Source organism: Sarcophilus harrisii, chromosome 6, assembly GCF_902635505.1.
Source record: "Sarcophilus harrisii chromosome 6, mSarHar1.11, whole genome shotgun sequence".
NCBI lineage: Eukaryota > Metazoa > Chordata > Mammalia > Dasyuromorphia > Dasyuridae > Sarcophilus > Sarcophilus harrisii.
The window spans coordinates 125335347-125361983 of NC_045431.1; the positions used below are offsets into that span (position 1 = coordinate 125335347).

Below are 26637 nucleotides of genomic sequence, written 5' to 3' on the forward strand. Positions count from 1 at the left end.
GCATAGTTCTAAATTGCTCTCCAGAATGGTTGAATTAGTTCAGAACTCCACTAATGATGTGTTAGTGTCCCAGTTTTCCCACATCCCCTCCAACAAAATACTTTGAACATAAAAGTTCTAATCTCAGTAAATATTTGTCAAATGAAATTTTATCAATCAAAGGTCATATATGTGGATTGTCCAGTTGGTTTAGTAGAATATTATCTTTTCCTGTCATTCTAGTCAATCTGAGAGCTACATAGTGGTACCTCAGTGTTGTCCTAATTTGCATTCCTCTGATCAATAGTAATTTAGAACACTTTTTCATATGACTAGAAATGATTTCATTTTCTTCATCTGAAAGTTGTCTTTTCATATCCTTTGATCATTTGTCAATTGGAAAATATCTTGTATCCCTATAAATTTGAATCAATTCTTTATATATTTTAGAAATAAGGTCTCTATCAGAACCCTTGGATATAAAATTTTTTTTTCCCAATTTTGTACTTCCCTTCTACTCTTGTTTGTATTGGTTTTGTTTGTACAAAACCTTTTTAATATAATCAAAATTATCCATTTTGCATTTCATAATGTATTCTAGTTTTCCTTTGGTCATAAATTCTTTCCTTCTCCATAGCTCTGAGAGGTAAACTATCCTTTATTCTTCTAATTTGTTTATGGTATCACTCTATCTAAATCATGAACCCACTTTGACCTTATTTTGGTATAGGGTATTAGGTGTTGGTCAATTCCTAGTTTCTGCCATACTATTTTCAAAATTTCCCAGCAATTTTTGTCAAATATTAAGTTCTTATTCCAGAAGCTGCAATCTTTGGGTTTATCAAATAGTAGATTACTATAGTCACTGACTATTGTGTCTTGTGAACCTAACCTATTCCACTGATTCCAGTCTATTTCTTCGCTAGTACCAAATGGTTTTGATGAGTGTTGCTTTGTAATACAGTTTTAGGTCTGGTACAGCTAGGCCACCTTCTGTGATGACCGCGCTAGCACCCAGGATGCCCCAGAATCAGCCAGAGTCAGGATAAACAAAAGTTCTCAGTCTTTATTCTTGGTCCCCTAGACACAGGATTGAACAGGATGGAAGCAGAATCTCCTCGACCGCCTTCTCCATCATCTACCGCCAAGAATATGTCTCTGGCTTGTCTTACTCCACCCCCTAGTCCCCCCTACAATCCTTTGTATACACCAATCACTGAGCCAGCATGGAAAGGACCATTTTCCAAGCATATGCCCATAAAGTATTGACCAATCAGTAATTAGCCTTATGTGCTCAGCAGTCCCTACCTCAGTGCATCAACCCAATAGTTTCAGCCCTCTACAACCTTCATTTGCATTTTTAAAAATAGTTCCCTTGAAATTCATGACCTTTTGTTCTTCCAGATGAACTTTTTCTAGCTCTGTAGTTTCTTAGTAGTTTGATTGATATGGCACTGAATAAGTAGATTAATTTAGGAGGTATTGTCATTTTTATTATATTAGCTTGGCCTATCCATGAACACTTAATATTCTTCCAGCTGTTTAGATCTGATTTTATTTGTGTGAAAAGTGTTTTGTAATTGTATTCATATAGTTCCTGACTTTGTTTTGGCAGGTAGGCTCCTAAATATATATATATACATATATATATATATATATATATATATTTTTTTTTATTATTATAGTAACTTTTTATTGACAGAATCCATGCCAGGGTAATTTTTTTTTACAACATTATCCCTTGCCACTCACTTCTGTTCCGATTTTTCCCTCCCACCCTCCACCTCCTCCCCTAGATGGAAAGCAGTCCTATATATGTTGAATATGTCCTAGTACATCCTAGATATAATGTATGTGTGCAGATCCAAACAGTTTTCTTGTTGCACAGGGAGAATTGGATTCAGAAGGTAGAAATAACGTGGGAAGAAAAACAAAAATGCAAACAGTTTACATTCATTTCCCAGTGTTTTTTCTTTGGGTGTAGCTGCTTCTGTCCATCATTGATCAATTGAAACTGAATTAGGTCTCTTTGTCAAAGAAATCCACTTCCATCAGATTACATCTTCATACAGTATCGTTGTTGACGTATATAATGATCTCTTGGTTCTGCTCATTTCACTTAGCATCAGTTCATGTAATTCTTTCCAAGCTTCTCTGTATTCATCTTGCTGGTCATTTCTTACAGAACAATAATATTCCATAACATTCATATACCACAATTTACCCAACCATTCTCCAGTTGATGGGTCCCAAATATTTTATATTATCTACAGTTATTTTAAATGGAATTTTTCCTTTTGTCTCTTGCTGGTGGATTTTGTTGGTAACATATAGAAATGCTGATGATTTATGTGGATTTATTTTGTATCCTGCAACGTTGCTGAAAATTGTTTCTAGTAGTTTTTTAATTGATTCTCTAGATTCTCTAAGTATACCATCGTATCATCTGCAAAGAGTGATAATTTGGTTTTCTCATTACCTATTCTTTACCAATTTCTTTTTCTTCTTTTATTACTAAAGCTAAAATTTCCAATACAATATTGAATAATAATGGTATAATAGGCAACCTTGTTTCATCTCTGATCTTATTGGAATTGGTTCTAGTTTATCCCCATTACATATGATGCTTACTGATGATTTTAGATAGATGCTACTGATCATTTTAAAGAAAATTCCATTTTTTCCTATGCTGACTCTTTTCATTTTTGTTACTAGAAATTTGATTTTCTTCTTTTTCTAATCAAATTAAGTAAGGGTTTATCTACTTGGTCTCTTTTTCCTTGGTCCTTTATTCCATGTAATTTTTATTGTATCATGATCTGAAAAAGATGCATTTACTATTTCTGCTTTTTTGCATTTGATTTGGAGGTTTATATACCTTAATATGTGGTCAGTTTTTGTGGGGGTTCCATGTACTGCCAAAAAAAAAGTATATTCCTTTCTATCCTCATTCACTTTTATCTAAAGATCTGTCATACCAAACTTTTCTAAAATTCTGTTTAGCTTCTTAACTTATTTCTTATTTGTGCCTCCCCCCTTTCTTATCACTTTTCCCTTCTCCTTCTGTTCTATTACCTTCCCTTTTCCTTTCCCCTTTCTCTTCCTACTTCCCTGTAGTATAAGATAAGTTTCTTTACCAACCTAATATGTCTCATATTATCTCTTTGAGTCAAATACAATGAGATTAAGGTTCATCAATGCTCTTCCCCCTCCCTTTTTCCCTCAAATGTAATAGGGTTTTTGGCCTTGTCATATGATCGAATTTACCCTATTTTACCTCCCCTTTTATCCTTTTCCAGTACAATCTCTTTTCCACCTTTAGTTTCTTTTTTATATCATCACAGTAAAGTCAAATTATACCTACCTTCTCTAAGTATACCCCTAACAAAGATATAGATCTCAGGAGTTAAACATGTTATCTTTCCATATAGGGATGTAAACCTTTAAAAAGCATAGTTTTTTTTTCTTCCTTTTTTATCTTTTTATATTTTTCTTGAGTTCTGTATTTGAAGATCAAATTTTCTGTTCAACTCTTTTCATCAAAAATAAATGAAACAATCCCTGTTTCATTGAATGTTCATCTTTTTCTTTGAAAGATAATGAGCTATTTTGCTGGATATTTGATTCATGACTGTAGTCCAAGTCTTTGCCTTCCAGAATATCATATTCTAGGCCCTGCGATCCTTTAAAGTAGAAGCTGCTAGGTCCTGGGTATCCTGATTGTGGCTCCTTGATATTTGAATTGTTTCTTTTTGGCTGGCTTGCAGTGTTTTCTCCTTGATCTGATAATTCTAGAATTCAGTTACAATATTCCTTGGAGTTTATATTTTGGGGTATCTTTCACAAGGTAATCAGTGGATTCTTTCAATGACTATTTTACCTTCTGGTTCTAGGATATTGGGGCAGTTTTCCTTGATGATTTATTGAAAAATGCTGTCTGAGCCACAATGTGGTTTTCAAGTAGTACAAATAATTCTTAGATTGTCTCTCCTGGATCTGTTTTCTAAGTCAGTTGTTTTTCTGATGAAGTGTTTTACATTTTCTTCAAATTTTTTTTCCCCCTTTTTGGGGGAGTTTGATTCTTGATGTCTCATTGAGTCATTCACTTTCATTTGTTCAATTCTCATTTTTAATGAATTACTTTCTTCCTTTTTTTTTTTTAATCTCCTTTTGCATTTGGCCAATTGAATTTTTAATGAGTTGTTTTGTCAGTGGATTCCCCCCCCCCCCATTTCACAAATTCTGTTTTTCAAAGAGTTGTTTTCTTTTTCTTTCACCAAAATATTTTAAGGAATGATTTTCTTCAAATAATTTCTGTTTCCTTTTCCAGAATTCTCATTTACTTTACACATTTTTCTTCTTCCAAGATAGTCTTTTGAGATGGATTCCACCTTATATCACCCTTTGAGTCTTCATCTGGAGGCATTTTGCCTTTAGCATCCTTAGGATTTGAGGTCTGTTCCTCTCTATCTCCATAAAAACTATGATTAGAGCCATTTTTGCTTTTTTGCTCATTTTGCTCATTTGTCTTCCTAGGACAAAGGGGAGATTGTCTGAAGCTTCCTATATACAGGAAACAGGGCTTCATGCTGCTCTGGGATCGGTACTGCCAACTTTCTTATGCTGGGATTTAGGAGCTCACTATTTGCCTTCTGTAGTTGTGGGGGGTCTCACACGCACCCCCAATCACAATGCAGAAAAAGTCAAGTATGATGAATTAGTCAAGGCCTGATGTACTGCAGATTCTAACTAACATTGTTATTGGTATTTTCTTTCAGTCTTCTTCCTTGAAAGATAAAGAAGAGAATTCTTTTATAGCTCTTATACCTAAGGAAAAAGAGAGGAAGTTCTATAAACCTAAGGTACAAATTATGAAGAACTATTCAAATGTGTTCTCAGTTTCTTAACATTTACAGATATTTGGAATCAGTTCTGCTATCAGAATATTATTGAACCAAAATGATGAAATATTATTTTTAAAAATGATAAGGCATTTCTTTTTTTTTTATTTTGAAGTCTTCTTCCTTTTTAGTAGTTTATTCATACATATTGCATCTACCAGTTTTATCAAAGAAATGAAAAACAGCAAAAATGTAGTGAATAGCAAGCCTTAGAACCAAAAGACTTGATGGAAAGGTCTGTGTCAATACATACTGACTATGTGATCCTGGGCAAATTACTTTGCAATGGAAGCAAAACAGCAGCCCACCCAATATGTTATTGTCTAGGCAATAAGTATTTTTCAAAAACTATTTTTTCAATTTATATAGTTAGATTATCTCTTTCAGATGACTGTTTCCATTAAATTGTGAGCTTCTTGAAGGCAGGAACTGTTTTTGCCCTTTTTAACATCCCCATTATTTACCACAGTGCCTGGAATAATATAGTAGGCACTTAATAAAAAAAAAGAAATGACTTATTGATTTCTCATTTCTGTAAGAAACCTTTGTCTTGTTCTGGAAATTGATGTGCGATGTCATCTGCAGATATCAGCTTTTAGAAAACCTTACTAGGAATCATTCTTCTAATTGGAATCTCTGTAATATCCTCCATGATGCTAATAAAGATCTACAGGCAGTTTGTTTTATGCCTCACAGAACAAGTAATCTCTGTAGTTATATTGTCACAAAACTTGCTTGATTTTAATATGAATGTGGAAGATACTTTGAAAAGAAATGTATAGCTGTTTAGTTCTACTAAATTAAATGCTGTTTTAAAATCAGCAGAAAATAGACACAGTGTAATCTTCCATTCTCCTTTCTTACTCCCTTGTGGGAAAATAAAGTGGTGATTTGTTATTGAAAACTATCCGTCTAGTTCTAGGATTTTTTTTTTTTTAATTCTCAATGGGTACATAGGTAATTTTAAAATATTTTTATAGAAATGAAAAAAATTGTTACATTTTTTTGGGGGCATGTCGAGGAACTCTTCTATACTTTCAGCTTTTTAAAAAAATGATTTCTGAGTGTTTTCTTCTGCATATATTTATAAAGCCTGCTTTTAGCTTCCTTTTCTTAAATTTACTTAGAGGATAAGTCCAAATTTGGTAATTTTGCTGTTCTTGCTGATATGAATAAATGATCACAGTAACACTGATAGACCAGAGTGGTTTCACATTCTTCCTTTTTTCTTTCAACTTCATTTTTAAAAGATGCACTCAAGGTAACTGGAGTTTCCTAGGTTAATTTTCTTCATGGTTTTTTTGTTTGTTTGTTTGTTTGTTTTGTTTTTTTTGGCAAGGTAGTTTCTTTGCAATCTTCTTTTTCCTCCTCAGTACTGTTTGGCATATAAACTCAAACTTTAAACTTGAATTGCCTTTGGCTGCTGGGTTTTTTTCTTAATGAGGTCAGTTGTTTTCTGGCTGGAGTAGTTTTTGAATTCTTTTGATTTCTCTGTAATGACTGCTTTTCATTTGTTAAACTTTTCTTATAAGTGTGATAAAAAGATAGGTCTTTTGTCCATTTCTCTCTTTCCCCTCTTTTTTAGAGCTTATTTAAACAGGTTCTATTGGGGGCACAATAATGACACATGCTGTTCTTCCTGTCTTTTTTGTTGTTTAGTCATTTCAGTGATGTCTGACTCTTTGTGTCCTACTTGAGGTTTTCTTCGCAAAAATACTGGAGTGATTTGCCATTTTCTTCTCCAGTTCATTTTACAGATGAGGAAACTAAGATGAACAGAATTAAGTGACTTGCCCAGGGTCACACAGAAAAGATTTGAGTTCTCCTTTCCTATTTTTAGCCTTTTATTAATTGGATATTGGCTTTTGATCATTTCTCTAATCATTCCATGATCTCATCACTCAGATTATGACATTCAATTTATTTTTTAAAAAATTATTGATGCTTTAAAAAGATCACTGTCAGAGGTGGTCAATGAAAATGTAGACAAAAATCAGACAAATTTAGACAAATGGCCAATATGGAAATTTGTTTTGCTTGACCATTTTTTTTGTTAAAAGGGTCCAAGATAATCTAATAAATGTTTATTAAGTGCTTCTTATGTGCCAGGAACTATGCTAAACTTTGGGGATACAGTTAATAAAAACATAGGCAAGGGTCTTGTTTACCTTTTTTTTTTAAACACTTGGTAATTGAAAAATTAAAATTTAATTGAAATCTTAACCATCACTTCCCAGTGGTTTTTTCCTACCTCCAAACAGAACTCTCCTTTATAACAAACATGTAGAATTAAACAAAACGAATCAATATTTTGGATATGTCTAAAAATGTGTACTTCATTTCATAACTAGAGTACACCATCTCTTTGTCAAGTGGTGGGAGGTGTGCTTTACCATTAATCCTTTGAAGTCACTATTGATGATCGAATTGGTTAGCATTTTTATATCTCCATTGCAGTTAAGCAGTTCTTGGTATGTTTTTTGGAATACAGATTGATGACTTAAAAAGCATTATAAAACTTTAACTGTAGGCAATGACTGATAAATCAATTGTTAATACATTTAGTTGTTATAGAGGGAGAAGTTAAATAGATTTCTGGCTTTAGGATATAATTCTACCCCTAGAATTCATTACAAATTTGGAACACATCCTTGTGGGGGTAGGGGGAACAGAAGGCTCTTTTCCTATGTGGATTTAAGAAATATGTATTTCTTAGTATAATGGGGTAAAAGTAAACATTTTAACAGGAAAGAAAATGTGTTCATATTTATGTTTCTTTATGCTCAAAAGAAACTCTTCCTTAATTTTTATCTGTATATATTAGGAGTCTTATTTTCCTTTTAAATTTGTAATTTAGAATCTCTGGATTAAATTTTAGTAACTTTTTATTCATTGTTTTGGTAGTTGACTATTTAGAAATAAATCCTTTATGTATCCCTTTAAATATCATAGGTAAAATGTCAGGATTGAGAATGGAAAGGGCCATTGGAAATCATCTAATCAAATTCCTCATGGAAACTGAGGACCATTGAGGGAAGTGAGTTGCCCAAGATCATAATACAGAGCATAGCATAGAATTTGAATCTAGGTTCTCAGATTCTAAATCTAAATCTAGGATTCTTTGTTGCTTCTCTTGGTTAATTTCTTATAGAATAGAAAATAGTGATTACATGATATATAGGACCCCCAAGAAAGAGCATCAGACAGAGGCTCAGGTCAATCAACAATGTCTAACGATAGAAGAGATACAGCAGCTTTCTTGGTATTTCTATTCTAATCTTTGTTCCCAGAGCGTCTAGTCTGTTCCTTTTACTATGGACAGAAACACTCCCTCTCCCTCTCTACCTTACAGCCTAGTTCTTATTAAGACATCTTCTCTTTGTCTAGAGATATTCAGAAGTCTTTGCAAAATGAATCACACACAGGATTAGTTGGTTCTCATATTCATTGTTTAGTTATTCTTTATAACTTTTGGGAATGTGCCTATTATACATCTTGAAGATTATATATATATATATAAAATGTTCTAGAGGAAATTAAAACAGTTACTGCCTTTTATCTAATTTCTTTTTAAATATATATTTTAGATATTTTCTATTTATACTTTAGGATAGAATAGCAAATATTTTCTGGGCTTTAGCATTTGAATAATTTTGCAGTTCCTATTGTAGGATGAGAATCAATGTCTTAGTAATTATTTACCTTAATTGACATTTTATAGAAAACCAAACTATGATTTTTCTAAAGAGATATTAAAAATGGATTCTTCTTCCTTGTGCATTTTAAATATTTTCATTTTTAATTTCTAGGGAGTTGAATTTCAGGGGCACCAAGTGGTAGGATCAGCTTCTAGTGAGGTAATGATCAGAGGACCCAGTTCTCAAATGGAGTGGAATCAATATCTAGATAGTGTGGAATACAAGAGCTTCACACAAGGACCTTGCTTTTTGACACCAAAGTTGCCTAGTAGTTGTATGATGACTGACTTCTTACAGGTAAAAAGATTTCTTATGTTTATAGCTCAGCATATTATTTTCCTTTATTTTAATACCAAAATACATTCTTTGAAGAGAGTAATACTAGTAAAAGTAGTGGTACAGCTAAATCAGTACATTCACCAAAAACTTAGGATTAGGGGAAAAAAACATTTTAAAAATCACTTACTTGTTAGAAACAAGTATTTAAAGAATTGTTACTTTCTGCATAAAAGGATTATAATTAATGAAAAAGGTAATGGATCTATTAAAATAGGAATACCAATTCATAAAGATATGCAGAATGATGCCTCTCATTGTGGAAGTCTATATACATGCTAATAAATGTTCTCCACACTGTTTTAGAACTTCCTTCATTTAATATACAATTAGGCAGTTAATTAATACAATTAAGAGTTAAACCATGAGGCTGATGGGTAAAGGTGACAGTACATATTTTAGTCACACACAAGTGTGTATAATGTTCTTGAAATGTTCTTCACATATACCATTTGAATAAAGATTACTATAATTATACCCAACATTTATCTTATATATTATGCTTTTCAAAGATTTTCTCTTTTATATCATTTATATATCATCTCATTAAATCCTTTATGGTAAAGAGGTCAGTTGCTATTCCCATTTAATATATGGAGACACTGAAAAAGACTCCAATATCTATGATCCTGTCATGAATAGAATTGAGTTTTCTTGACTTCTAATCCAGTTCTCATTCCATATACACTATGTTGCCTTTGTTGAATCTGTTAATATTTTTTCCTGTTAGTCTTTTGTTTATTTTATTTTATTATTTTTTAAAATTAAAGCTTTTTATGGATATGGGCATGCATGGATAATTTTTCAGCATTAACCCTTGCAAAACCTTATGTTCCAAATTTTCTCCCCCTTTCTCCCCACCCCCTCCTTTAGATGGCAAGTAATCCAATGTATGTTAAATATATTAAAATATATATATGTTAAATCTAATATATGTATACATATTTATAAAATTATTGTGCAACACAATCAGATCAAAAAGGAAACAGAAATGAGAAAGAAAATAAAATGCAAGCAAAACAACAAAAAGAAAATGCTATGTTATGATTCACATTCAGTTTCCATAGACCTCTCTTCATCATAAAATCATTGGAACTGGCCTCAATCAGCAGAAATTGAGATCAGAATTGATCTTCATATAATCTTATGATTGCCATGTACAATGATCTCCTGGTTCTGTTTATTTATAATTCATGTAAGTCTCTCCAGGCCTACATCCTTCTGATTATTTCTTTTTTTTTTTTTAAATTTAATAGCCTTTTATTTACAGATTATATGTATGGGTAACTTTACAGCATTGACAATTGCCAAACCTTTTGTTCCGATTTTTCCTCTCTTAGCCCCCACCCCCTCCCCTAGATGGCAGGATGACCACTAGATGTTAAATATATTAAAATATAAATTAGATACACAATAAGTATACATGACCAAACCGTTATTTTGCTGTACAAATAGAATCAGACTCTGAAATATTGTACAATTAGCTTGTGAAGGAAATAAAAAATGCAGGTGGACAAAAATATAGGGATTGGGAATTCAATGTAATGGTTTTTAATCATCTCCCAGAGTTCTTTCGCTGGGCGTAGCTGGTTCAGTTCATTACTGCTCCATTAGAAATGATTTGGTTGATTTCATTGCTGAGGGTGGCCAGGTCCATCAGAACTGGTCATCATCTAGTATTGTTGTTGAAGTATATAATGATCTCTTGGCCCTGCTCGTTTCACTCCTGCTGATCATTTCTTATAGAATAATAATATTCCATAACATTCATATGCCATAACTTATTTAGCCATTCCTCAACTGATGAGCATCCACTCAGTTTCCAGTGTCTTGCCACTACAAAAAAGATTGCCTCAAACATTTTTGCTTATGTGAGTCCCTTTCCCTCCTTTAAGATCTCTTTGTGATATAAGCTCAGTAAAAATACTGCTGGGTCAAAGGCAATGCACATTTTGATAGCCCTTCAGGATACTTCCAAACTACTTTCCAGAATGGTTGGATCAGTTCACAACTCCACTAACAATGTATTAGTGTCCCAGTTTTCCATATCCCCTCCAACATTCGTCATTATCTTTCCTGTTATTTTAGCTAATCTGAGAGTTACATAGTGGTACCTCAGAGTTTTCATTTCTTTGATCAATAGTGATTTTTCATATGACTAGAAATGGTTTCAGTTTCTTCATCCAAAAATTGCCTATTCATATCTTTTGACCATTTATCAATTGGTGAATGACCTGAATTCTTATAAATTTGAGTCAATTTTCTATATTTTATAAATGAGGCCTTTATCAGAACCCTTGAATGTAAATTTTTCCCCCAGTTTATTGCTTTCCTTCTAGTCTTATTTGCATTGATTATAAAAACTTTTTAACTTAATATAATTTTTTAAAATAGTTTTTTATTTACAAGTATGGGTAATTTTACAGCATTGACAATTGCCAACCTTTTGTTCCAATTTTCCCCCTCCTTCACACTTCCCCCTCCTCCAAGTATATAATGATCTCCTGGCCCTGCTCGTTTCACTCAGCATCAGTTCGTGTAAGTCTCTCCAGGGTTTTCTGAAATCATCCTGTTGGTCGTTTCTTACAGAACAATAATATTCCATAATATTCATATATCACAATTTATTCAGCCATTCTCCAATTGATGGGCATCTACTCAGTTTCCAGTTTTTGGTACAAAGAGGGCTGCCACAAACATTCATGCACATACAGATCCCTTTCCCTTCTTTATGATTTCTTTGGGATATAAACCCATTAACTTAATATAATTGAAATTATCTCTTTTGCGTTCAATAATGTACTCCAGTCACAGTGACAAATTTGTGATTTGAAAATGTTCTTTTCATGGCAAAAATGTTTTTGATTCATTGTTAGTTTTAATGAGTTAAATAAATGTATGTATTTAAGCCCTCAGATGGAGAAAACTTTTTGGAAGAAGGTCTAAACTTCAGAGAAGAAGAGGATTTTCAGATGTCAACTGACTTTATTAAGGACCCAAATGAAAATAATACTTGTAAGTGATATTTAACTTTGCAAATTGACTAATAATATGAGGAATAGTTACTAAGTATGGTTGGGTTTTTTTTTTCCCTTATAACAGTTTTGGATTTCCCTTTTACTGATTCTGGCAATACTGTGTCATCTTATTCTTTGGACCACAATTTGAAGTTATCAGAAGGGTCCTCATGGGAAATAAATAAGGTATAAACAAACCTTTCATTGTTTGGGGAATTATTTTTTACATATTATTGTTAAAAGAATGTGAATGATACCATGTCTTTTAAGATTATATTCTTACAATCAAGCCATTCTCCAATTGATAAATGGTCAAAGGATATGAACAAATAATTTTCAGATGATAAAATTAAAACTATTTCTACTCATACAAAAGGGTGTTCCAAATCACTTTTGATCAGAGAAATGCAAATCAAGACAACTCTGAGATACCACTACACACCTGTCAGATTGGCTAAGATGACAGGAAAAAATAATGGTGAACGTTGCAGGGGATGCGAGAAAATTGAGACACTGATGCATTGTTGGTGGAGTTGTGAACGAATCCAAGCATTCTGGAGAGCAATCTGGAATTATGCCCAAAAAGTTATCAAACTGTGCATATACCTTTGATCTAGCAGTGCTACTACTGGGCTTATACCCCAAAGAGATACTAAAGAAGGGAAAGGGACCTGTATGTACCAAAATGTTTGTGGCAGCCCTGTTTCTAGTGGCTAGAAACTGGAGAATGAATGGATGCCCATCAATTGGAGAATTCTTGGGTAAATTGTGGTATATGAATATTATGGAATATTATTATTGTTGAGTTCCCCTACTCACCAAGGGGAACTATAACTGAGTTCCTTACCATCCTCCTGGTACTTGGACGTCTCCGAAGCAGCTTCCTCCAGCTGCTCTCCTCCCATAGAACAACCGGGACACCAGATATTACTAAGTACTGCAAGCGTTTAAGCACTCTACATCTTCTCTAATGGCGTCTGCAGCTTCTCACAGTTACATTCCTTCATATATACCATCTCATTACATCATCTCATACCCAGCTTTCTTTGTCTTTACCCCGTCATGGTACAGGCTACTCAATAACAAAATCATTAATCTTGGGGTAAACAATCTTTAGATTGGATCCAATTTACAAAATCTTGTGATGCAGCATCAGGTAATTGAAATTGTACAGCCATACCATTAATGTCTTGGACTAATTTAGCCAATTCTTCAATTTGATTAGTAACATTTGTTGACAATAATGCTCTTCTTAAATGATCTCGCACCTTAATTCAGGTGTTAATTGAGTGCTATATCATCCTATGACAAAGGGGTAACACATACAGGGCAATATGCATAATGACAAGGTATAGATTGTAATAAAGTGTGGAGGACCAATTCCTCTCCCAACCACTTTACTGCCATCTGTAAAGCATATATCTCATACAGTCCTACACTCAAAGCTAAAAGATGATAACCCAATTCTACCTCTCTGTGAGGGCCCATACTCAAGGATTTCATTACCCATGGAATACCTCCCTTGGGGGACCCAATCACCCCTGTGGAAAAACAAATGGGAGCAGAATAAGTAATAAAAGTGACATTATTTACATAAGTGTCCATCATCCTTGCCTGGGGTGTATCAGTACTATAATGTCCCATTCACTGCAACACATTGCCATATACATGAAAATCAGGTGTGTGTTGTCCCCACCCTACCATATGCACCACCAGTGGTCCAGGTATAACCCCCCCCAAGTATATTGTCCCTTTTGATCGGCCAGGCATTGTGCTGGTGCCACAAAGTTATTCCACTCTCTTTGTGCTATAGCTCCTGTGTTGAGGCTCATGAGAGATAATAGTCCCAGCAGAGATTACAATTCTCCTTTCCATCTCTGTCTGTGGTCCTGGGAGCTTTTCTGCCTTCTCCTCTTGTTCCGTTCGACCCCCTTGATGACCCGAATCCTTCTGGTTGGCACCTACTGCTCACGTCCATTTTCATTTGCAACAATAAGAGCATACCTGGGACCCCACACCTCGACTGTCCCTGGACCTACCCAATTTCCTTCCTTTGTCTTCCAAGCACTCTATTAATTTTGTCTTTTTTAGTTGTTGGTTTTGTACTTTTGTGATAGACTGTGTCCTTTCAAATGTATGCCAAAAATGAATGGCTGGCGTTAATTCATTGGCAGAAAATTGTAAATAATTATATGTAAATACTGCTTTGTCTAACATACTTTAGGTTAAGCGACCTTTTGGCCTGCCCCATGACACTCCCTTTTCTTGTTACAAGGAGTGTCTTAAGGATTCTATTATCTCTTTCAACTATGGCCTGACCTGTGGGGTTATAAGGAATATCTGTCACATGAGTGATGCCAAATTCAGAACAGAAGGACTAAAAATCTTTTGAGGTGTAAGAATGTCCATTATCTGTCTTTATCTGTTGAGGCACACCATTAGAAGCAAAACAATGATGTAAGTGAGAAATAACATGTTTTAGTGCCTTTCCAGGTTGAAGAGTAGCTACTATAAAATTAGAATATCTACAGTTACATGAACACACTGTGTTCTCCAGTGAGTAATATCCATTTGCCAGATATCATTAGTCTTATCTCCTTTTGGATTATAAGTAGGATCACATTTATGAGGGGCAAAAGGAATGCGTTTCAAACACTTCTTTACTATCTCTGTAAATTCTTAACTACTAAGTAAGCATACTATCTAATAATATTAAAAGGTGGGGAGATATGTTGTAATACATATAAAATAACATATTCGTTTTTCTGGGTAGAGTCATAAGGAATAGATAAAACACGTAGAGCTTCCATGGAAGGTATATAAAAACTAGCTCTATATCTTTTGTAGCATCAGTAAAAATATTAGGGCCATCAACAGGAGTTACACTAATCACATGAGAAGGAATAGTTATATCAAGTTGTTGATATAATTGGGCAACCTTTGGTAACTTAATGTTAGAGAGCAAAAGGTAATAAGGGCTCCAGAAACCTCTTCCTTTTTTTACTTTCTAATAATAACCTTGCCGCTTTGGTACGCTGGCCACTAGGGGGAGCTCTATGACTATAACCAGTTTCTTTTAAAACTGGTTTAACTACTATTGTTTTACTAGCTGTACCACATTCCACAACAACTTCCTAGTTTCTCCCTCTTCTGGGGGTATGTTCTATTCGGCTTTGTTTGCCACTCACTAGGTGGGGGCAGCAATTCGTCTGCCCCTGTGTTTCCACCCCTGCTCCATTTTTAGTTTTAAAACGGCCCAAAGACGGATTTAATGGGCGATAGGTAAGCGTTCCTTGTCCGGGGCTCGAGATTCCACAGAAGGAGGCAGCAGCAGCTGCAGGGGCAGCCAGTTCCCTGTACTTTCACTTTTTTGGCTACTATCCTTATCCAAGCGTGGCTCTTCATTACCGAGCAAAGAATTACCAGTTTGTGCTTCCTCATTCACTAAGATGGGCGGAAGCATAGAGCCTCCCTAGAGGGCTATTTTGATTAGATTGTTAAGGATATTAGAAGCCATTTGCGAGCCCACCACTCTCCCTGCTTTTAGTCTTGTCCTGTATGTTCTAACCAAGGGGAAGATGTCCAAAATTTCTCTACGAATTGTCTACATAGCTTTATATTTGCTTGCATCCTTTGCCCCTTAACTAAATTATAAATCTGGTGTACGTAAATTTCACTATCATCGGATTTCATAATGGGATCTGACTTAAATTATCCCATTTTTCTGAACTCCTCCGACTTTAAACAAATTTTTCAACTTGTAGGGCTTTTGGGATTTCCTCCCAGGGACCCCCTGTCCCACAGAATGTCCCTGTTCTGGCCGCCAGTTGTTGAGTTCCCCTACTCACCAAGAGGGAACTATAACTGGGTTCCTTATCCTCCTCCAAGTACTTGGACGTCTCCGAAGCAGCTCCCTCCAGCTGCTCTCCTTCCCACAGAACACCCGGGACACGAGATATTACTAAGTACTGCAAGCGTTTAAGCACTCTACATTTTCTCTAATGGCGTCTGCAGCTACTCACAGTTACATTCCTTCATATATACCATCTCATTACATCATCTCATACCCAGCTTTCTTTGTCTTTACCCCGTCATGGTACAGGGTAGTCTATAACAAAATCGTTAATCTTGGGGTAAACAACCTTTCACTACTGCCTTCCTGTTTTCCTCCTCTGCACACCTTGTTCCCCCTCCTCAGGTTATTTCCTGCTATACAGCTCCTTTTGCCACGTATACCTAAAATCATTTAACAATTATTCTGTTGTTTTTTTTTTTTTTTTTTTTTTTTTTTTTTTTTTTTCTTTTTTTTTTTTTTATTTAATAGCCTTTTATTTACAGGATATATACATAGGTAACTTTACAGCATTAACAATTGCCAAACCTCTTAACAATTATTCTGTAAGAAGTGACCTACAGGATGAATACAGAGAGGCTTGGAAAGATTTACATGAACTGATGCCGAGTGAAATGAGCAGAACCAGGAGATCATATACACTTCAACAACAATACCGTATGGAGATGTAGTCTGATGGAAGTGGATATCTTCAACAAAGAGAAGATCTAATTCAGTTCCAAATGAGTGAGCAATGAAGGGCAGAATCAGCTACATCCAGAGAAGGTCACTGGGAAATGAATGTGGACTACTTGCATTTGTTTTTCTTCCCAGGTTATTTTTACCTTCTGAATCCAATTCTTCTTGTGCAACAAGAGAACTGTATGGTTCTGCACATATATATTGTATCTAGGATATACTGTAACATATTTAACATCTATCAGGCTACCTGCCAACTAGGGGAGGGGGTGGAGGGAGAGAAGGGAAAAGTTGGAATAGAAGTGAGTGCAAGGGATAATATTGTAAAAAATTACCCATGCATATGTTCTGTCAATAAAAAGTTATATTTTAAAAAAAAGATTATATTTTTGCTCTCATTAATTCTATTGCAGACAAAGGACAAATGTTCCCCTCAACTTCTAATACCAGAATATAAAAAGGAGTGGCTATATTGGATAATTACTTGAACTAATTTAAAGCTGTAATGCAGTGGGCATCCCTTCCTTTTTTGAAATTTTAGAAATTTTTTTTTAAAATAATAGCTTATTTTCAAAATATATGCAAATAGAGTTTACAACATTCATCCTTGTACAATTTTGTGTTCCAAATTTTTCTCCCTCCTTCCCTCGCACTTCCTTCCCTAGACAGCAAGTAATCCAATATATGTTAAACATGTGCAATTCTTCTATATATTTCCACATTTATCAGGGCATCTCTTTCAATAGAGAATGCTCAAAGCATGACTTTATTGATCATGTAGCATTTCTAATTTCCTTTGTTTTTTACTTTTCCTAATTCCAAGTTACTAAAAATTGAAATCTTGAGAATCTATTTCTGCCCTTCTTACTTTCTCTCAACTGATTTTTACTCTAATTGTTATAGTATTCTATCCTGTTGTAATTTTTTAAAAAAATGTACCTTCTTTTCAAAACCTCAATTTTTATCCCTTTGTTTATCTAAGAGTATTTAAAAGACCAATTTTGTACTTTTTTGTAATTTTAATATTTTTTATTTGTGAGTTTTGACTGCCAGTTCATCTGTTCTTTTAGCTCTTGTGTAAATTCCTTCAGCACCATCTTACAAATATAATTATAATAATCCATAACTATCTGTTTATAAATGTTTTTCCATAAATAAGTACCTAGTGGCAAGAGAAGATACACATATTGCAAAAGGGCTACATTATGTTGAGAAAAAAGGATTTTTTTCCTACCCTGTTTTCTGAAGTTACATGACAACAAAAACAATTGCTTAATGTTCTTTTTGGTAAGTTCAAAGTTCTGAATTACCTAATTCTAAGTGAATTTCAAGAACCCTTTTCTTGAGGTGTGAGGAAGCATGTAGAGGCACAACACTTTTTTTTGTTATTATAGCTTTTTATATACAAAACATATGCATGGGTAATTTTTCAGCATTGACCCTTGCAAAAACTTCAGTTTCACCTTTTCCCCTACTTCCCTCTACTCCCTCCCCTAGATGCAGGTAGTCCCATACATGTTAAATATGTTATATATGTTAAATACAATATATCACAACACCTATTTTTTTGGCAGCTTAATTTGGCTATCCCAATTCTAAAAAAATAATAATAAATCTTTCTCCCAATTGTTTTCCATTTATTTTCCATAATACTCTAACTAGAGTATTATGTATGTATATGTCTGTATGTGTGTGTATATCTATCAATATAAATATAGATATATTGATTTATCTATCAATACCATTTGTCTGTTATAGCAAAGGTGTGATCTAGCCTGCCAGTCAGAGCATTGATCTCTTTCTGAAGCAGTTTGGTGTCAGAGAGAATCTTGGTGATCTGCTTCCTGACGTTGCCCACGATCTCCAGAATTCTATGGGTGTAGGTTGAACAAGCCATGTTGCCAGGCAGGGTGTCCAGCTCCTTGACCAATTGCTTGTATAAACCATCCTTGCTGCAGAACTCCACAGCTACCAGCTGTACACACACTCCTGCAGGACCTGGAGCTCCACAGCCTTGTCTAACGACTCTATCTCTTTCTGGTCCTGGCACTTCTTCAGAACCTGATACTTGGCCAGCAACGGCACTTGATGCCTCTCCCACTGGCCAGCCAGGTGTATGATACACTAGGTGCTGGTCTCCACCACCACTTGCGGCTTGGCCTGGTTGCTGGGGACCTCTGGCAGCAGATTCACAGCCTTATGCTTCAGCCTCCGGGCTTGCTCCCGCTCCGTGGTGCTCAGCCAGGCTCACTGGGTCTCTGTTTCGACCTGGCCCTTGCTAAGTGTCAGCTTCTTCACGGTGGCCCTATCTCCTTGATGCTCTGGCCCACAAGCTCCAGGTGACCTTGTAGAGAGGCCACCTCTGCTTCCTGTCCCTCCCGCAGCTCCTGCTCCAAACAGTGGGTTACAGTGGGGACAGTGGCAAGGGGATTTCCATGGGGACCAAAGGTGGGGCATGGGCTGCCTCCTCTTTTGAGCAAAAATAAATTTCTCAGCATGTATAAACCTGGAGCCCTTCCCTGGAGGCTCCCAGGAGTGGGCCCCCAGCTGCAGAAGAGCTCACCCGGTCCCAGGTGCCCCTGAGGGGCCAGACTAGGCCTGTCTCTAGCTCTGCCTCAGCTGCTCCACCAACCACAGGGCCAGGTGTGTGCAGGTATACATATATGTGTGTGTGTGTGGTGTACACTCACACACACAGAACTATTTTAAAGCAATTAATTTAAGACAAACAAGACAGAATAAGAAACAGAATGCACCTGTGTTTTCATTGAGTGTAGCAAATTCTTGGGTGAGGTAATTCTTCCTACTATAACAGGTCAACACTTCTTTTTACAATTTTTAGTTTAGAAATATAATACTTTTTACTTCTTTTATAATAACATAATTAATAGCCATTTGTTTCCCAGTACTCTTCAGTAACTCATTAACTTAAAATGGAGTCCATTTAAATCTGTTGTGTTCAAATTTGACTTGTTCTGCAAAGTTAATTTTAATGGACTCTATCCACTTAGATTTGGATAATCTTTGAGGGTAATCTTTGAATCTGTGGCCATCAAGAGGATTTATTCAGGTGCTAGGTCTTAAGGTGTGTTTCATTCAATTTATTAGTGACCCAAATAAACCCTGTTCCTAGAAACTATCTTGTCTCACTCAGGTTAGTTGTTTCACCGAATAATATAGTAACACTTTCAATCAGACTAAATTTTGAAACATCAAGTATTTATAGAATTGTGGGATCATAGGTACAGAAATCTAGAAATGTAAGGAACCTTCATCTAGTTCAATCTCATCTTGATGCAGATGAGAAACAAGCCAAGAAAGCTGAAATGATTTGCCTTGTTTCAAACAGCAAACTAGAATTAATCCTCTAGATCTCAATCCTGTGTGTATGTTATCATTAAGGAGCTATTTTGGCAAGATGTAGTACTAAATGCTAAGAGCACAGTGGAAGAAGAAACAATCCCTACCTTGGAAAAGCTTGTGGTTTAGTTATGGATCTAGGATACCAGAATTTGGAGAATGATACATATTGACGTGATTAAATACAAAAACGAGAGACACTGTTGTAGGAATTCAGAGTAAGTATTGTTAACTGAGGTGCTATGGGATTGTTTGAGGATGCATGGTGTGAAAATCTTTGGAAGTAGAAACTGGTTATCTGGATTTAAATCTTGGCTCTGCTGTTTATTACATTTTTTGGCCTCGTTCAAATCACTTAACCTCTGAGATCCTTATTTTCTTTGTCTTCAAAATGAGAATGTTGGACTACATGAGCTCAACATTTTTAGTTTTAAAGCCTATTCTCCTTTACATTTTCACGGCTTCTTGACTTCTAAACTAGACCCAAATCAGATAGCTCTTAGTCATTTGAGCAATTCAACATTTATTTACATTCTACCTTTTATTTTGTATGATTTAATGAAGCAAGGAGTTTTAATCCTATCTTATTTGAAAGGACTTTACAACTTCCTTTGTCCCTATGTAGTGTTCATTATAATAATTAAATATTTACCTATGTGCAAATTTAGATTGTAGAAAATAGTGACAAATTGAAAAGTAGATAATCCAAACATGTTAATACACTCATTTGTTTCTTTTGGCTCATTATATATATATTTTCCTGCTTAGATGATGTCACCAGTACAAAGGAGACTGATCCCAGACTCTACCTTTCCTTTGAGCCTGAGAAATGAAGAAATTATGATAAACTTACCTGAGTCTCTGAAAGCAAGAACTTCATCTGGTAAGCTTTACTATTGTAATCTTAAATATATCTGTTGCATTTTTGTAGTACTTGCAATCTGAGCAAGACTATTGATAGTTGGATAGCTGTTAATGAACTAAAAAGAACATATTTGAGACTAAACTTCAAATAAATTGTTGCTAAGAATTCTATTTTCATATTCCTGCTATCTCTGTCCCTTGATTCCTCTAGTCACAAACTTATAATGCTTTTCACCCCAAGTCCCTCATCATCACCATATTTCTTCTCATTTTGTCAAAACTACTAAAATCCTGACATTTTCAGCTCTTTTTTAGCTGGAATTCAGGTACCTAAACTCTCTATCTTCAATTTCCAGGGGTCTCTGCCATAGTCCATCACTACAACTTCTCAGTTTCACTCTTCTTCCTCAGGACTCCTAGATTGGAGAATGGGAAGCTTCAATTTCTGGGTGATGGCCCATTGACATTCATAGCCTTTCCTAAGTGCATCTATTCTGCCTCCTCTATTAGAATCATGAGTGTTGTGAAATAGTTCCTAAACTGAACCTCTAGCCACTGCATGGAGTGTTAAAAGAAGAGGATAGCCATCTCCACCATTCTACAATTGAAGAGTAGTTCTCTGCATTATCCTTCTCATTTCTTTTCTATTTCTCTAAATTCCTCTTTCCTCTGTTTTTAAAGAGTAGCTAGTGGGAGAGAAGGAGGGAATATGGTTAGGGATTGATGAAAAAAGAAATGCAAGAAGTTATAATAGGTAAATGGATAAGAGGAAGTAGAGTTGAGGCAGGAAGGAAAAAGTAATTGTAAAATGGGATAGGGATGAGCTTACATTTTCATATAAGCAGATATTTAGGACTATTGTAAATAATTGCTTTTGAAAATAGCATCCTAGATTGTTTGCTGCTTTGTACTATTGTTGCTTTATTGACCTATCAGGTTTATACCAAAATTCAGAATTTAGGATCATAAGATATAGAATTAGCAAATACCTGAAGATATCATCTTATTGAACTTTCTCACTTTTAAAATGAGGGAACTTGCCTTGGCCCGCGAGGCAGAGTGTGTGGACCCTAGAAGAAGAGAGACAAGAGCAAGAGACAGGGGACACGCTGAAGGGAGGCAAGACTAAATAATCTGATCAAGCCTCGTTTTAATGAGTGCAGGTGTATATATAGCAATAGGAAAGGGAGCAGGGTTGCGCAAACTTAGTACAGAAACCAATCCTACATAAAGGATTGGTTTCCCGCCCAAGGATGAGCTGATCAGGTGTCTTTGGTCATGTAGGAAGCTCCAGGATGTGATTAGGAGATGCCTAGATATCCGCCTATTCAAGGTTAAGGCAGTCTTAGGAATGTGGCCTTAATCATTTGTATGGCCTTCTCATCTGTATGGCCTTATCACCTGTAGATTAGTGCCGGCTCCCCACAGAAACTAACATCTCACAGAACTTTAATGTGAACTTAGGTCTTCTAACTCCAAGTTCATTGCTTTTTTTATAATATTATTTATACTTACATTTTTAGTTTTTATAATAATATTCATAGTATAATGCCTATTAAAGTAGCTTAGTACCACTGTGGGGTACATCAAATTCTTCAGAGAAGACTAGCAACTCTGTCTGATATAAGGACTTCTCATGCCCTTTTCAAGGCTGCTCTTTCTGTTTCCACCTCTCACTCAGATCTCCCTACTGTATTATTTATTTATGGAAATGATTTTTGGAAATTTTTTCCAGTAGATAATAATCTTGTCCAAAATTATGGCATTTTTTATTTATAGTATTAACTCCTATTGATGAGTACAAAGGTTCAAATATGCAAACAAGAACACAAGAAAAAATAAAATGAATGTAAGGAAATTAAAATATTATAGATGCTTGTATATGAATGCATAAATTTCTATTATCTATCAATTGTTAACCCCCATGCAAGAAGATACTATGTGTATTGAAAACTAGTAATAACTAACTTATTTTCCTGAAAGTGGTTACTTTCTTCTAGATTGAGTTTTAGGTCTCTGGATCTACAATAATTCTTTATGGTTTTTGGTTCCTTTTCCTTTTCAGACTTAGTTCTTGTCAAGACCCCTTGCTGGTCTCTTAGGTAGTTGGCCCTGATTAGTTTTGACCAGGGTTCCTGTGTACACTTCCATAACCAAGGATATATACATACTAAGAGTTCTAGGATGGGGGGGAGGGGGAGAAAGATTCTAGGAAGATGGTGTAGTAGATTGGTAAATTTCAAGCTCTCTGATTTCCCCCATAAATAGAATAAATTTGCAACTCAGAGTGAACATAGACTGGTGAAAAATCAAGAAGACTTGGGGCAGAACTTGGGTCTTCCTGATACAACCAGAGATCTGAAGACAGAGCCCAAGCCAGGATTAACCTTTCTGAAATGAAAATATCTCTGGGATAGCTCCACAGAATCATCATATGGGGATCCCAGGGCTGGCTGGATGTGGCTGGAGCCTCAGAAAGAACCACAGAGACTTTCACCTCATGGATTGTTGGTCAAATTAGAGGTCAAATCAGAATCTAAATCCTGGAGCACTGAGTAAATCTCAGCTAATTAGGAATGCCAGGCCCAGCTGTGCTGCTGAGATGGAGCCCTGAGTAAGACGGAACCAGCACCTGATGAGTACAGAATTCAAAGGGGTAGGGCTGCTCCTGGCTGGGGGCATTTGCAGGAGGGTGGAGCACTTGGTTTGGGGTTCCTGGTCAGAGTGAAGAGCTAAAGGGAAGTTTAAGATATCATCCCTTCACCCTATAATTAAAGGTGCTTACATTAATACTTCTTTTACAAAACGACCTGGCAAAGAATAAAGGACACCATGCTTGAAACATGTTATGGGAACAGGGAAGACTGGGGTTCATCTTTAGAAAAAGATACTTAAGTTAAAAAAAGTTTCTACCCCAAAGAGTAATGTGAAAAGGCTCCCCGCCCAAAGAGAATTTATAGAAAAACTCAAAAAAGAATTTAAAAATCAAATGAGAGACATTGAGGAAAAGCTAAAAAATAAAAAATAAAAAAATAAAAATCATATAAGGAAAATAAGATTATGAAAAAAAAAAGTTAACTAACTAGAAAAGGAGGTACAGAATCTCAAAGAGGAAAATAATTCTATGAAAATCAGAATTGGACAAGGGGAAGCCAGTGAAGAAAATAGAACAGAATGTGAAATATCTTATAAGAAAATCAATGGATCTGGAGAACAGATCAAGAAGAGAAAAATATAAGAATAATTGGATTGCCAGAAAGTTGTGACCAAAAAGAGAATCTTGACACAATAATGCAGGAAATAATTTGAGAAAATTGTCCTGGAGTAAGAGAACATCAGCAGCTACAATAAAAGACTGCAGGTCTTGGGATCATATCTGCTGACAATCAAAAGAGGTAGGCCTGCAGCCAAAAATATCATATCCAGCAAAATTATCTTTAGTTTTGAATGTAAAAAAATGGACATTCAACAAACTTGCAGATTTTCAGGACTTTCTATCAACTAAACCCAAACTTAATAGAAATTTTAACATATAAGAGTAAATATCAAAGATTACTTTTAAGGAAATGGATAAACGACTTAAACATGGACAAATTGTTTATTTTTTTACATGAGAAATGTATACTATATGTTTAAGATTCACATCAACAATAGGGTAGCTCAAAAGTAAGACTGGCAGAGTTAAGGTAAAAATAATATACATGTTATACAAATGAGTTGCAGAGGAAGAATAGACAGAGATGCCTTAGAGGGGGGAGGAGGGCTTTTAGTTCTGAAAACCTACTCACATTATGAATGAATTTAATAGGCAATACTGCATATAGACCATGAAGGATATGGCACCTTCTAAAATTTATAAAGGAATAAGGGAAGGTTGGGCAGCAACGTGAGAAAGCAAAGAGTGAGGGAAGAAAACTAGGGAGAGATACTTGGCTGGGGGAAGGATAAATAATAGCAAAGCAAGTTATGGAGCAGAATTTAATTAAAGAATCAGCAGGGATAGGAAAGACATGACTGTGTATGTGGGCAGTGGTGTGTGTATATCTACATATTTATACATAAATATAAATTTTCTTTACTGTAGCTTGTTTGGGGGTTATGGGAGGCAATGAAAGGGAGAAAAAGAATAATGTAAATAAGGTATACAGCAGAGAACCAAAGAACAGTTTGTTGTTATATATTTTGAATCCTCCCTGAAGCTAGGTATATGACAATGTTGTCTTTTGTTTTGATTATTTTGTTTTGTACTCCTTTTGTTTTTCTTTTTTTCTTACTCTGTTTTTTCAAATAAATTTTAAAAAGAATTCTAGGATGATTTAGTCTTAACTGGATTTCTGAGGTTGAGAGTATTTGATCTAAATTAAAATACCTCAGTGATATCTTATGACAGAATACTACTGATCTAGAGCCTTTGGGCCTGAGGTATTCCAATGAGTACTTCCATAATATTCCTAGTTACTTCTAAGGTTAAAATCTTAGCTTTCCAACCGTTTTGGGGCTTGAATCCATTTTTGCTGCCTCCATTTTATAGAGCTTTGTAGGTAATTTGGTATCTATGTCCTGTTTTGCTAACACTGGCATTCTGGTGGGCTTCTTTCCCTGTTGCCCATGGATCTTTGGTGTAGTTCTAGGGTGGATAGGCTAGGAAAAGAAGTAAATCATTATTGAATTTGTTGCGAATCTTCAGTCTGGTTCTATTTTTAGATTTTTTCTGGAGTAGGTATGTGGGGTCTAGCTATCTGCCTTTGTTCAGGCAAAGACATCTTAACCAGAAGTCCTACCTGTTATTATTGATAGCTTTCTTTTCTCCTTTTGAGAAATTCCTGTTCATATCATTTGGCCATTTATATGTTGAGGAATTTCCTATTTTTATATATTTGAATCAGTTCATTATTTATTTTATATATCAGACCTTTATCAGAGGAAATTAATCACAAAAAAAATTTTTCCCCCCCAAGTTAACTATTTCTCTTCTAATTTTAGCTTCTTGAATTTTGCTTGTACAAAACTATTCAATTTTATGTAATCAAAACTGACCTTTCCCCATCTGTAATTCTAACTCTTATTTGATCATTTTTGATTATCTGACTTAGGTAAAATTATGAAAGTTATCTTTTTCCCTGCTCCTCTGATTTGTTTATAATGTGACCTTTTATATCTAGGTATTTTTGCCATTTGGAATTTGTTGTGGTGTAAGATATTGAATAAATCTAATTTCTGCCAGACTATTTCCCAGTTTTCTCAGGAGTTTTTTCTAACATAGTGAATATTTTTCCTCAATAGTAGTGTATATTTGAATTTATTAAACATTATGGTACTGTATCTGTTTGCTTCTGGATATTATATTAGTAATTTGGTGCACTTATCAACTTTTTTGATGTATAACCATTATGAAATTGTTTGATTATTACTGCTTTGTCATGCAGTTTGAAATTTGGCATAGCTATGTCCCATTATTATTATTTCTTTTGAGATTCTTGTTTTTTTTTCTAATGAATTTAGATATTATTTTTAGAGCTCTTTTGGTAGTTTAGTATAACAACAAATAAGTAAATTTAAACAGTATTGTAATTTTTTTATATTGGCATGGCTTAACCTTGAATAATTTATTTCTCCATTTATTTTAAGTCTGCCAAAATAATATATTTGTATTCCCAAAACTTAGCACAGTAGTTGGGGTGTAGTAAGCACTTAATATTTTTTCATTAATTAATTTTTATTCATTTAATTTCTATGTATATCTTAGGAGGTGGAGTTCCATATATTTTCACATAACTCAATGCTTTCTGTAGATTTCTTTTATATCTTTCTACTTTGCTAAAATTATTAATTATTATCATTTCACTTATTTTTCATTGACTTGATTAAAGTTCTCTAAGTAGACCATCATATCATCTACAAAGGCAATTATTGTTTCCTTTTTTTTCCTCAATAGTATTTTATTTTTTTCC

The 26637-nt window shown here is 34.9% G+C and overlaps 1 protein-coding gene across 2 annotated transcripts in view; it reads left to right on the plus strand.

The window, feature by feature from the left end:
* The window catches only part of ZGRF1 (zinc finger GRF-type containing 1), an 86534-nt gene that overhangs the window by 20697 nt on the left and 39200 nt on the right, over positions 1 to 26637 (plus strand). For both annotated transcript variants that reach the window (XM_031944005.1, XM_031944006.1), the window contains exons 8-12: positions 4758 to 4841; positions 8690 to 8875; positions 11824 to 11929; positions 12017 to 12117; positions 20591 to 20705. In XM_031944005.1, the coding sequence (XP_031799865.1) occupies positions 4758 to 4841; positions 8690 to 8875; positions 11824 to 11929; positions 12017 to 12117; positions 20591 to 20705 (592 nt within the window). The remainder of the gene's footprint in view (positions 1 to 4757; positions 4842 to 8689; positions 8876 to 11823; positions 11930 to 12016; positions 12118 to 20590; positions 20706 to 26637) is intronic.